Source organism: Oncorhynchus keta, chromosome 7, assembly GCF_023373465.1.
Source record: "Oncorhynchus keta strain PuntledgeMale-10-30-2019 chromosome 7, Oket_V2, whole genome shotgun sequence".
Lineage (NCBI taxonomy): Eukaryota > Metazoa > Chordata > Actinopteri > Salmoniformes > Salmonidae > Oncorhynchus > Oncorhynchus keta.
The window spans coordinates 32,444,643-32,457,786 of NC_068427.1; the positions used below are offsets into that span (position 1 = coordinate 32,444,643).

General features: G+C 42.0%; 1 protein-coding gene across 6 annotated transcripts in view; it reads left to right on the top strand.

Moving 5' to 3' along the window:
- Positions 1-3,286, top strand: part of cwc22 (CWC22 spliceosome associated protein homolog) — a 64,319-nt gene extending 61,033 nt beyond the window's left edge. For all 6 annotated transcript variants that reach the window (XM_035773974.2, XM_035773971.2, XM_035773972.2 and 3 more), the window contains exons 20-21: positions 256-437; positions 2,119-3,286. In XM_035773974.2, the coding sequence (XP_035629867.1) occupies positions 256-437; positions 2,119-2,849 (913 nt within the window). In that variant the 3' untranslated portion in view covers positions 2,850-3,286. The remainder of the gene's footprint in view (positions 1-255; positions 438-2,118) is intronic.
- Positions 3,287-13,144: the final 9,858 nt, after the last annotated feature.

Consider the following 13,144-nt stretch of genomic DNA (forward strand, 5'->3'; position numbering starts at 1 on the left):
TGTCACATGTGCCGAATACATCAAGTATATACGTGAAATGCTTACTTACAAGCCCTTAACCAACAGTGCAGTTCAAGAAGAAGAAAATATTTAGACTATTTAGATAGTAGACTAAAATAAAAAGCAATAATAAAAGTAACACAATAACAAGGTTATAATTTATTCTTTCTCGGTCTCTCTCTCTCTTGCTCTCTTTCCCCTTTCTCTCTCATTCTCTCTCCTTCTCCCTCGCTCTACCCACTCTCCCACCCATAGGGATGAGCTCCGTGAGCATCTGAAGAACGCCCCCAAGATAATCATGACCCAGAACCAGGACGTGGAGTCATCAGACTCCGACTCGTCCTCTTCCTCCTCTGACTCGTCTTCCTCAGACAGTGACAGCAGCGACAGTGACAGCTCTGACTCCTCCACTGACTCCTCGTCCAGCAACAGCTCAGGTACAGAGTAGCTTTACCACCCTGATAGTCCCTTACTATAGCCTGGTCCCAGATCTGTTTGTTATTTCTACTTTGGTCATTGGCGGCACAAACAGCACTTGGGGACCAGGCCACCCTCACTGCTTTTTTATTGATACACTTAGGCGTAGGTAGTTAGTTGAAAGGACATCATTGCAATCAACTTACAACCCAGCTCTCTTTTAACCAGCAGTCTGAATATTTTCTTAGACAAATGAAAAGGGCTGGTCCTTTAATAACTGTCTGCCCTCAACCTTCACCTCAACCTAATTCTAATGCCTGTGTTGTGTCCGGGGAGGTGGTGGTGCCTGTACAATTAGTCATTCTGTTTCTATGGTTGTACCCTTCTTTACTTGTCCCTGCTGTGAGGGTGGCCAAGCCTGCTCTGTGTGTGTTTGTGTGTCTGTGTGTGTCTCTGTGTGTCAGCCTGCGTCATGAGTCATTGCATGCCTCACCTTGAGGAATGTCAGTGTTGTACTTAGCCCTCTAACTCAGCATGCAAATTATTTTAATTGGCCAGCTCTATTGACATGAAACTTGTCTGTTTTGAATCACATCACTATTTCCCTAGAAAAGGCCTGTCCCCCATGTCACATTATATAGTAATAATATTTGCCATTTAGTGTTGGTTTTTATCCAAAGCAACTTATGAGTGTTTAGGCTACATCGTGGCATCAGGGACATTTAAGATGGCTTTTTGTGTCAGTCCCATGCTGATGAAATGCAACTACTGCCAACCAAGGACCAGTCTGTATTCACTTTTTCAATTTAAGAAAACATTTATATTTAAGGGATCCATTTTAAATATCCAATTTAACAAGAGAGCAGCGATTGTCCTGGTGAAACAGCTGTCCTCTACAGCTGTCCTCTACTGTCCTCAGCTTTCCTCTAGCGACAAAATTACCTCTGTTCACTGAAATGTCTAATACCTCTGAGCTTCAGTTGGTTCTCAGTAAATTGTCCTGAACATCAAGCCTGTGTGAGGTCCTAGAGGTGTTTCTCGGCTATTTACCATTCAGCCTGTGTGTATATGTATCTCTATCTCTACACACACACACACACACACACACACACACACACACACACACACACACACACACACACACACACACACACACACACACACACACACACACACACACACACACACACACACACACCTCCAGTCAGTTTTGTACTCTGGCGGTTTAGTGACTGTTTGACTTGTGTGGTGTTGGTTGCCCCCGGCCTGCTCTCTGTAGGGCAGAGTGACATGTTAACATGGCAGAGTAGGGTACTACAGGCACTGGCCAAAAGCACAGTCTGTCATCACCACACATCATCTGCACACAGGCTGCATCCAAAATGGCACCCTATTCCCTAGAAGGCTCTGGTTAAAAGTAGTGCACTATATAGTAAATTGTGTGCCATTTTAGACACACATAAGCCCCCCTCAAACTCCCATCACATGGCATAGCTCGGACCACTCATATGGAATGGCAAAACTGACTGTGATTTTTTTTTTAAATTTATACACAGCATAGAGAATGTGCCCCTCTATGGGCTGGCAAACTGGCATGTGTGCATGCTTCTGGATGTATTTAGGCTCTTTACCCATGTTTAATAGATTTTGATTCAAAGTCTGGATATATTTAGTTTCTAAGACAAATTGACTGTTTTGCAGATTCTGATTCAAGGCGTAAAAAGAATAAGGGCCAGAGCAAAAAGAAGAGCGACAAAGACAAGATGAAAGACAAGAAGACCAAGGACAAGGCTTCTTCCAAAAAGATCTCGCTTCAGAAGTCACCTCTGGAGGAACGGCCCAATAGGAGTCTGAGACACGAGAACCGTCGCCGTGATGACAGCAGTAGCGATGAAGAGGTGGCGGAGCGCGGCGGGGGGAGACCCCGGCCTGAGGACCGCCACAAAGCCTCTCGCCACCGTGGTCGAGTAGAAGACACTCTGCCACCAACACACGAGAGACCCGACCGTTCGGACCGTGGAGGGCACAAAGACAAGGAGCTGCCTCGTGGCAGGCCTGGCAGAGACCGAGACTATGAGGACGGGGACAGACAGCCAGAGGCCCGCAGGCACAACAAGGACGATGGGGGGGGGGGCGATGGGAAACACCAAGCCCCCCAGGCCGACCGTGACCGAGTCAGACACCGTAGCCCTGAGAAAGAGAAGGAACCAGTGAGCAGTGGAGGCAGGGACAGAGAAAAAGAGAGGTCAAAGTCACGGGAGAGGAGCAGCCGCAAGGAGAAGGACATGGATTCCTCCAGGGACTCCAACAGGAACGGGGTGGAGCGGGCGGACAAGGAGAACAGGGAGAACCGCCATCACTCTGACAGATACAGAGAACCCAGGCGAAACGAGGAACGGAGCAGGAATAGCTCCCCGCGCAGACAGAGATAGCCGGACCAATGAGAAAAGTAATAGGCTTTACTTTCCAATGTCCATACTTACATCATTTGAAGTTGTGTGCTACTGCAGACATTGAAACAGAGCCATAGTAGTTATGATAGTCATGCTGTTCATGTGCCAGCTTGAACTCATCCATCTCATTCTTTGTCATTGTCTGTCTCTCTCAATGTATGCATCTTATGCATAGCCTTTACAATTTTATATTGCCCAATGAAATCTTTCTTCGGAATGGTTCAGCGGTTGTATAGGAACAATAACAGTGCAGAGATCTGCTTGCAAAAGTAGTTTTTCTATGATTGTTTCTTTCTCTGGGTGTTATCAATGTAAGACTGGTAAAGTCAAGAAAGCTTGTGAGTTTGTATTTGATGCATCAACCTATTTTGTATTAGTGGCAACCTATAGACAAAACATAAAAAATCATTCAACTGTTCAATTGTACTTGATTTATTACTGAATATTATATAGTATATTGAACATGTTTGCTCTAGGCAACACCAGAGCAACGGATGGCAGAGTGTACTTAAAATCAGCGGGTGCTGTCTAAGCCTAATCTTATTGCCTCTTGACTACAGAACATCAGCTGCCAACTTCAGTTCATTAAATTGTTGAATCGCCACCATTTTTGGACACCCAGCAGGTGATCGCTAACACACATCAACCCACAAAGGATCAGTTCTGAGCAATTCCAACATTGTTTATGTTAAACACTCTTGTAAGAATGCATTCAATAACCTGTCATCACATAGTTTCAGTACATACAACATGCATACAGTATGAATACATGCTTCTTACATAATTTACATAGATCTTCACATTGTGATCTCCAGATGGATCCAACCTTATTTGACCTTCAACATTTTCCCCAAGGGCGTACATACCAAAATGCATTACACAGGGTTCCAGGAAAACTGGGTCAATATTGGGATTTCTTTTTTTATTTAACCTTTATTTAACCAGGTAGGCTAGTTGAGAACAAGTTCTCATTTGCAACTGCGACCTGGCCAAGATAAAACATAGCAGTGTGAACAGACAACACAGAGTTACACATGGAGTAAACAATTAGCAAGTCAATAACACAGTAGAAAAAAATGGGCAGTCTATATACAATGTGTGCAAAAGGCATGAGGAGGTAGGCGAATAATACAATTTTGCAGATTAACACTGGAGTGATAAATGATCAGATGGGCATGTACAGGTAGAGATATTGGTGTGCAAAAGAGCAGAAAAGTAAATAAATAAAAACAGTATAAAAACAGTATGGGAATGAGGTAGGTGAAAAAAGGGTGAGCTATTTACCTATAGACTATGTACAGCTGCAGCGATCGGTTAGCTGCTCGGATAGCTGATGTTTGAAGTTGGTGAGGGAGATAAAAGTCTCCAACTTCAGCGATTTTTGCAATTCGTTCCAGTCACAGGCAGCAGAGTACTGGAACGAAAGGCGGCCAAATGAGGTGTTGGCTTTAGGGATGATCAGTGAGATACACCTGCTGGAGCGCGTGCTACGGATGGGTGTTGCCATCGTGACCAGTGAACTGAGATAAGGCGGAGCTTTACCTAGCATGGACTTGTAGATGACCTGGAGCCAGTGGGTCTGGCGACGAATATGTAGTGAGGGCCAGCCGACTAGAGCATACAAGTCGCAGTGGTGGGTGGTATAAGGTGCTTTAGTGACAAAACGGATGGCACTGTGATAGACTGCATCCAGTTTGCTGAGTAGAGTGTTGGAAGCCATTTTGTAGATGGAGGACATAACATAGTAAATCTAAATTGGGGACACTCCAAATAGTATGTTACATTTCATATAGTATGTATTTATTTGTATGATATGTTAGGAATTTAGAAAAACGCATTAGTTTTTGCGAATTCCAATTTGTTATTGATAACGTTAGCTAGGTTAGGGGTTATGGGAAGGGTTAGCTAACATGCTAAGTAGTTGCAAAGTAGCTTAGAAAGTAGTAAGTTGTTGCAAATTCACTAAAATTGTTTGAGTTTTGAATATGCAAACTTTCGGTTAATAGGGGTTCCCGTTATACACCTACCCATCCACCCTACTTTCATTTTTGTTTAAAGTACATGTCTTATGTAACCACACCAAACGTGACATATGATGCTAGTTTTGAGTGTCCCAATTTTATGTTTACTATGTTACATCTAGTCTAGGAGACCAGGTTGGGAACTCTGGCAGATCGCGGTGTATTCATTACGCCGGTTCTGTTGCAAAACTTTTAGTAAATGGAAGCCGGCCTCCCGAGTGGCGAAGTGGTCTAAGGCACTGCATCGCAGTGGGAGCTGCGCCACTAGAGATCCTGGTTGACCGGGAGAACAATGGGGCGCCGCACAATTGACCCAGGGTCGTCCGGGTTAGGGGAGGGTTTAGCTGGTAGGGATGTTCTTGTCCCATTGCGCACTAGCGACTCCTGTGACGGGCCAGGCGCAATGCACGCTGGTATGGTCGCCAGGTGCACAGTGTTTCCTCCGACTCATTGGTGCGGTTGGCTTCCGGGTAAGCAGGCATAGTGTCAAGAAGCAGTGTGGCTTGGCTGGGTTGTGTTTCGGAGGACACACGGCTCTCGACCTTCGCCTCTCCCATACGGGAGTTGAAGCAATGGGACAAAACTGTAACTACCAATCGGATACCACGAAATTGGGTAGAAATGTTGTTTTTTAAGTTGAAAAAAGCTGATTCAAGCTTTGCTTTATGATGCAACTGAACATTTGAAGGAAAATATAAATAATAAAATCAGCATACAGAGCATTCGGAAACTATTCAGACCCCTTGACTTTGTCCACATTTTGTTACGTTAAAGCCTTATTCTAAAATTGATTAAATAAAAAATGTTACTTATCAATCTACACAAGTATTAAGACCCTTTGTTATGAGACTCGAAATTGAGCTCAGGTGCATTCTGTTTCTGTTGATCATCCTTGATGTTTCAACAACTTGATTGGAGTCCACCTGTGGTAAATTCAATTGATTGGACATGATTTGGAAAGGCACAGTTAACAGTGCATGTCAGAGCAAAAACCAAGCTATGAGGTCGAAGGAACTGTCCTTAGAGTGCCTAGACAGGATTGTGTCAAAGCACATATCTGGGGAAGGGTACCAAAAAATGTCTGCTGCATTGTAGGTTCCCAAGAACACAATGACCTCCATCGTTCTTAAATGGAATAAGTTTGGAACCACCAAGATTCTTCCTATAGCTGGCAGCCTGGCCAAACTATGCAATCGGGGGAGAAGGGCCTTGGTCAGGGAGGTGACAACAGGGAGAAGGACAACTATCTCTGCAGCACTCCACCAATCAGGCCAGACAGAAGCCACTCCTCTGTAAAAGGCACATGACAGCCCACTTTGCGCTTTCCAAAAAGTACCTTAAGGACTCTCAGACCATGAGAAACAAGATTCTCTGATCTGATGAAACCAAGATTGAACTCTTTGGCCTGAATGCCAAGTGTTTGTCTGGAGGAAACCTGGCACCATCTGTTTTTTTAGTGGCAGGGATTGGTAGACTAGTCAGGATCGTGGGACAGATGAACGGAGCAGAGAGAGCTCCTTGATGAAACCTGCTCCAGACCACTCAGGACCTCAGACTAGGGCAAAGGTTCACCTTCCAACAGGACAACGACCCTAAGCACACAGCCAGGATAAGGTAGGAATGGGTTTGGGACATGTCTCTGAATGTCCTTAAGTGGCCCAGCCATAGCCCAGACTTGAACCCGATCAAACATCTCTGGAGAGACCTGAAAATTACTGTGGTGCTCCCCATCCAACCTGCAGAGAAGAATGGGATAAATTCCCCAAATACAGGTGTGGCAAAGTACTGAGTTAAGGGTCTGCATGTGATATTTCAGGGGGTTTTGTATTTTTTCCTGCTCAGTTTTTTCCTTTTCAACTATTGGATTCCAAGAGAAGAGTACTGGTTCATTTCAACTGTCATACAAATGGTTGAGAATTCTTAGAGAACAATGAAGGGAGGAATATAATGCCTGGTAGATTCTCAAAGGGTTATCTAGAAAGAGTCCTTAGCACTTTCTCAGTTAATCTTTCCTCAATTTCCTTGCATCCATCCTCCTCGCTGCCTCAGAATGCATTGGATAAGAAGGTCTGATGGGAGAGACCTTCTCCTCCAGTAAGGTTTTGAAGGGAGCAAGGAGATGGGAGTTGAGGAATGGTGGAAATACTAATTGAGGTAGAGCCAAGCTTTTCCATTACCAGTTGCCCTGGGATGAGACTGCTCAACTCAGAGAAACAGAACAGTCTCTTAACCCTTCAGAATATGTAAGTATTTACAGTGTGTCCTAAAGGATACATTTACATTTAAGTAATTTAGCAGACGCTCTTATCCAGAGCGACTTACAAATTGGTGCATTCACCTTATGACATCCAGTAGAACAGTCACTTTACAATAGTGCATCTAAATCTTAAAGGGGGGGGGGGATACATGTGATGACCTATATGCAATAGTTATATGATATATAACCTTTACTGCCAGTCTCACAGCACAGAGAGTAGATATATAGTGAATTGGTGAGCAGCTGTAAATTGGTAATGCACTTATTCAGAGGGGGGTACATAGAGAGAGAGGCACAGAGGTAGTGCTACTTCCAAACATTGATAACTTATGTGTCTGGAGAATTTCAGTACCTCATAACCTCCTTGGTTCGGTCCTCAATGGCAATCTATTCACTATATAGGGCACCAATTTTGACCAGGGCCCATAGGGCTCTGCTCAAAAGTAGTGCACTACATCGGGAATAGCGTGCCATTTGGGACACATCCCTTGACTCACGGGACTCTTCTCTGTGGAGCTCCACAGATCACCCTTCCACTCCAGGCGGTAGCAGCCAGTTAGCAGACAGCCAGGATTCTGGTAGCAGGTATCAAGAAGCCAGTTTGCAGATATAATGCAGCCATGAAGCAGGCAGCCAGGCAACAGGAAACAGGCAGGCAGCCATTACACTGATAATGAGACTATACATCAAGCATAACATTAGTATGATGATTGCCCCTTGGCCATACATAGGACAGATTTACATTCCCTGCCTCTCCTGTGCTAAAAAGGTGCCTGACTGAAGAATGCCTCTACAGTAGGCTACAGTAGGTAGGACTAGGGATGTGTGGATGAATGTAGCCCAATTAACTATTTTACTGGAGCAGTGTGCAATTTCATGTACATTTGCTGTTGTTGCGCTGAAGAATGTTTTTCTCTGTACTGTAGGTAGGGAAGGGATCGATTTGAGGATGGATGCATGCAACTATCATACTAGAACAGTTAGTAAGAGTGCAATTTCATGTGCTTTTAGTCTTGAATATTTATTCCATCCTTAAACATGCTGAGTAGGTGGTGTTCGAATGATGTCTCTAAGCTATATTGTAGGTCGCCTACTAGGGATGCATTTGTGGATGTAAGTGGTCTATTTCCCCGGAACAGTTACTAAGTGTGTGCATTTTCATGTGGCTTTACTCATGAATGCTTTTTAATCCAGAGAAAGAAGAGGTGTATAATCTCCCTTGCCAACTGACCACAGGAAGTTTAGGAGAGGAGAGGAGGAGGACTTCTCTGTGTGGGTGGTGTTCTGAACCCTGCATTTAACTTCTAAAATAGTAGGTTTACAGGATGACCAACGCTATGGCATACAATTAAGTGTCATCTCCCAAGAGATTGTTTATGTTGATTTTATCCTCTGAGTATTAAAATATAGTTTAGCCTACAACTGCATTTACACATGTTTATTATAGTAAGCCCCAGCAGGTAATGTCAAACTTTATTCATTTTCTAAATAAAAAGCAGCGAGACTCAAGCAGACTTTGAGAGCAGTGTTATGTAGGGCATAGCCTTGTGCACAGGCTCAGGTAGTGCTGTTATTGCCCCTAAAGGCCCAGGGATGAGCATGCGTGGCTGTTTTCTGGGCTGCAGAGCTAGAACACTGAAGTGTATTACAGTTCTCCTAGCAGCAGTGTATTATGTTGGCAGCATGATAGAGTATTAAAAAATGGGAAAAAAGAGTACCCCTGCAAAGACATGCTACATTTTGGGAATATATATATATATTTTTTAGTAGTGCAGTACAACTGCTTTTCACAGAATTGTAAACACAGAAATTGATCATTTCACATATTTTATATTGTATTATTTATACCAGCATTTATTTTGATTGTTTACACAAATACTGATATGTTGAAAACTATTGTTAGTAGGCTATATTACAAAAAAAGAGGGTTATACTGCATTTACATGTTAGTCATTTAGCAGACACTCTTATCTAAGTGCTCCCGAGTGGCGCAGCGGTCTAAGGCACTGCATCTCAGTGTAAAAGGCGTCACTACAGTCTCTGGTTCAAATCCAGGCTGTATCACATCAGGCCGTGATTGGTAGGCCCATAGGGCGGCTCACAATTGGCCCAGTGTCGTCTGGGTTTGGCCGGGGTAGGCCATCATTGTAAATAAGAATTTGTTCTTAATGAATTTACCTAGTTAAATAAAGGTTCAATCCATTGTAATTTACAGTGCATACTTTTTTTCACACGTAAAATGTATACTTAGAGAAATACACTCGCAATAAAATACAAATATAGGTTATGGGGGAATTACTCAGAATCTGCTAAAAGTAAATGGGTCCCTTGTGCTGGGCAAAGGGTTTGGTACAGAGTACTAGTGACTCCATACTCCACCCACTCCTTTCACTGCAGTGCAATACACTACATGGGATACTTATTGGCTTGTAGAGAACTTTTTTACTTCTCTCAGCTAAAGTGGAGTGGGAAATAATCAGCAGGGTCTCTACTAACCAAATATGTGTAGTTTTGTAGGGGGAGTCTAGTACACATCCATCAACACAGCTTTAAATGACCTGGTACTATCCATGTTCCTGTAATCAATAGACACTCATCAACAATTTTTAAAAAATAAACACAAAAGTCAAACTCTTTTATTGAAATGAAAACAAATGTATGCACAAGTTAAGTGTAATATTAACCAGGGTATTAGGATTTAAGATTAACAAGATTATTTACCAGCTATATTGTCATGATTATCAATCAAGGTCAGCAATGTTTTTTTCTGTAGAGTTTAAAATGTATTACAAGAGACTACAAGGCTACCAGGTTACCAGTACATGTTGTTAAAGGCCTATTAACCATGGTTTCAAACCCCAAAACAGAGGCAAGATTGTAAGATAATACATAATACATAGAGGTGTTGATTATCTATCAAGGTCAGTAAAGGCATTTTCTGTCGAGTTTAAAATGTATGACATAATAATTTTCACTGATAATTGATATAAAACATACTCTTGCATGCCATTGTGACAAAGTGTATTCACATTGCCCTAGAGTATTCACACTGCTTTAGAGAATAAGTACACAAACATCACAACTACTACCGTCTGACTGTTTTCTAAAATGGGAGCACCGATGAAAGAATGTATAGTTGGGTGTCAAATCCACCAAAAATCCATGCATTACCAGATACTGTAGTGTATCCTTTAATTGTTTTTCATTCTGGCTTAAGGAATCCATAATTTTTTAGATTTAATGTAATGCAATTACTGCTACTAACTATAAGTTGCACATCTATTGCTATAACTGTCCAATGTGAATTTAAGTTCACAGGCACTATCACATGCTGAAAACGCCACAAATTGTGCACCGTTCCAGGCACATTTGGCATAACTTGTTTGCTTATACAAAACAGACTCTGTCATCTCTGACTCGCAAAAGACCCAGGGGACATTAGCAGCAATGTTTCCTTCAGATGGGACTTCAAAATATTATTGTACTCGTCAATTATTCGGTCATTGAACCACTTGTTGACATTGTTTAATATATTATAATCATCTTTTGTAAATTTGTTGGAATTAGACGTTTAGACACAGAAGAGTCATTCTTTGTGCATTTGTCAGAGTACAGATTACTTTTATCTTTCTGAAGAACATTTAGTACTTTTTCAATGTGTTTCTTTTCATATGATACCAAATAGAACACAGCTTGCTTCAGGAATTCTTGGACCTACTCTAACTTGATATTGCTACTTGAGTGCAGTCAATATACTAGAGCTTGCCATGTAGTGTGTACAATTTCACAAATGGGTAATTATCTGAAAATGTTATAATACTAGATTATTCAAAGAAGTGTATGATATAACCTACTGTTCAAAATGTTGGGGTCACTTAGAAATGTCCTTGTTTTTGAAATACTTTTTGTGTAACATAAATTGATCAGAAATACAGTGTAGACATTGTTAATGTTATTAATGACTATTGTAGCTGGAAATGTGAGATTTTTTTATGGCATGTCTACATAGGTGTACAGAGGCCCATTATCAGCAACCATCACTCCTGTGTTTCAATGGCACGTTGTGTTAGCTAATCCAAGTTTATCATTTTAAAAGGCTAATTGATCATTAGAAAAACTTTTTTTGCAATTATGCTAGCACGACTGAAAACTGTTGTTCTGATTAAAGAAGCAATGAAACTGACCTTCTTTATACTAGTTGAGTATCTGGAGCATCAGCACTTGTGGGTTTAATTACAGGTTCAAAATGGTCAGAAACAAAGGACTTTCTTCTGAAACTTGTTCTGAGAATTGAAGGCGATTCCATGATTGAAATTGCCAAGATACTGAAGATCTCGTACAACGCTGTGTACTACTCCCTTCACAGAACAGTACAAACTGTCTCAAACCAGCATAGAAAGACGAGTGGGAGGACCCGGTGCACAACTGAGCAAGAGGACAAGTACATTAGAGTGTCTAGTTTGAGAAACAGACGCCTCACAAGCCCTCAACTGGCATCTTCATGAAATAGTACCCGCAAAACACCAGTCTCAACGTCAACAGTGAAGAGGCGACTCTGGGATGCTGGCCCCTCGGAACACAAGAGTGATGGTTGCTGATAACGGGCCTCTGTGCGCCTATGTAGATATTACATAAAAATCGGACATTTCCAGCTACAATAGTAATTTACAACATTAACAATGTCTACATTGTAATTATGATTAATTTTATGTTATTTTAATGGACGGAAAATGTGCTTTTCTTTCAAAAACAAGGACATTTCTAAATGACCCCAAACTTTTGAACGGTAGTGTATATGCAGGATAGATTTAAGCTCTAACCAGTTCTCTGCTGACCTGCTTACCTTCACAAATAATGTATTTGGAGCAGGATGACATTAAAGCTTGACTACTAAAATGTATTAGCAGTATTACATGTTTTACAAATCTTGTTATCTTGGGATGCTTGCAGTGAAAGTAGTTCCTTGATGCCTCTTTCTGAAATATGACTTGGTTCAACTCGTCTTTTTTTACCCTGGCTATACATGGCTTTCTTGAACTGACTGCAATTTTGAGAGCATAAATGTGGAAGAGGAGATCATTGGCTAAGAAAGTTGAAGTTGGCATTTCCTTCACAAAATATTATTTAATGTCACACATATCGCTGTTATGAAGCCTCTGTTGAAGCAATGGTTCGTGTAGTCTATCCTGTTTTCACTGCATCCAACTGTGAAATGAAGTTGTTGAATTGCTGATTTGGACTGTTTGCTTTAAGTAATCTTTTGTGACATTCTTTGAAAGCGGATGTTTTCTTCAGAAATTTCAGAACAGGAAAGGCTTTACTCTCAAGATGATTAGGTAGATAGTTACGTGTTGGAATAACATCAATACCTGAATCTGACTTACAGGACTATACTTGCTCACTGATATGTATATAAAGGTATGTGGACACCACTTCAAATTAGTGGATTTGACTATTTCGGCCACACCTGTTGCTGACAGGTGAATAAAATCGAACACAAAACCATGCAATCTCCATAGACAAACATTGGCATTAGAATGGCCTTACTGAAGAGCTCAGTGACTTTAAACGTGGCTCCTTCATAGGATGCCACCTTTCCAACAAGTCAGTTTGTCAAATTTCTGCCCTGCTAGAGCTGCCCCGGTCAACTGTAAGTGGTCTTACTGTAAATTGGAAACGTCTAGGAGCAACAACGACTCAGCTGTGAAGTGGTAGGCCACACAACCTCACAGAATGGGACTGTCCTTGGTTACAACACTCACTACCGATTTCCAAACTGTCTCTGGAAGCAACATCAGCACAATAACTGTTCGTCGGGACCTTCCTGAAATCGGTTTCCATGGCCGAGCAGCCTCACACAAGCCTAAAATCACCATGTGTAATGCCAAGCTTCGGCTGGAGTGGTGTAAAGCTTGCTGCCATTGGACTATGGAGCAGTGGAAACGCGTTCACTGGAGTGATGAATCAAGCTTCACCATCTGGCAGTCCGACAGACG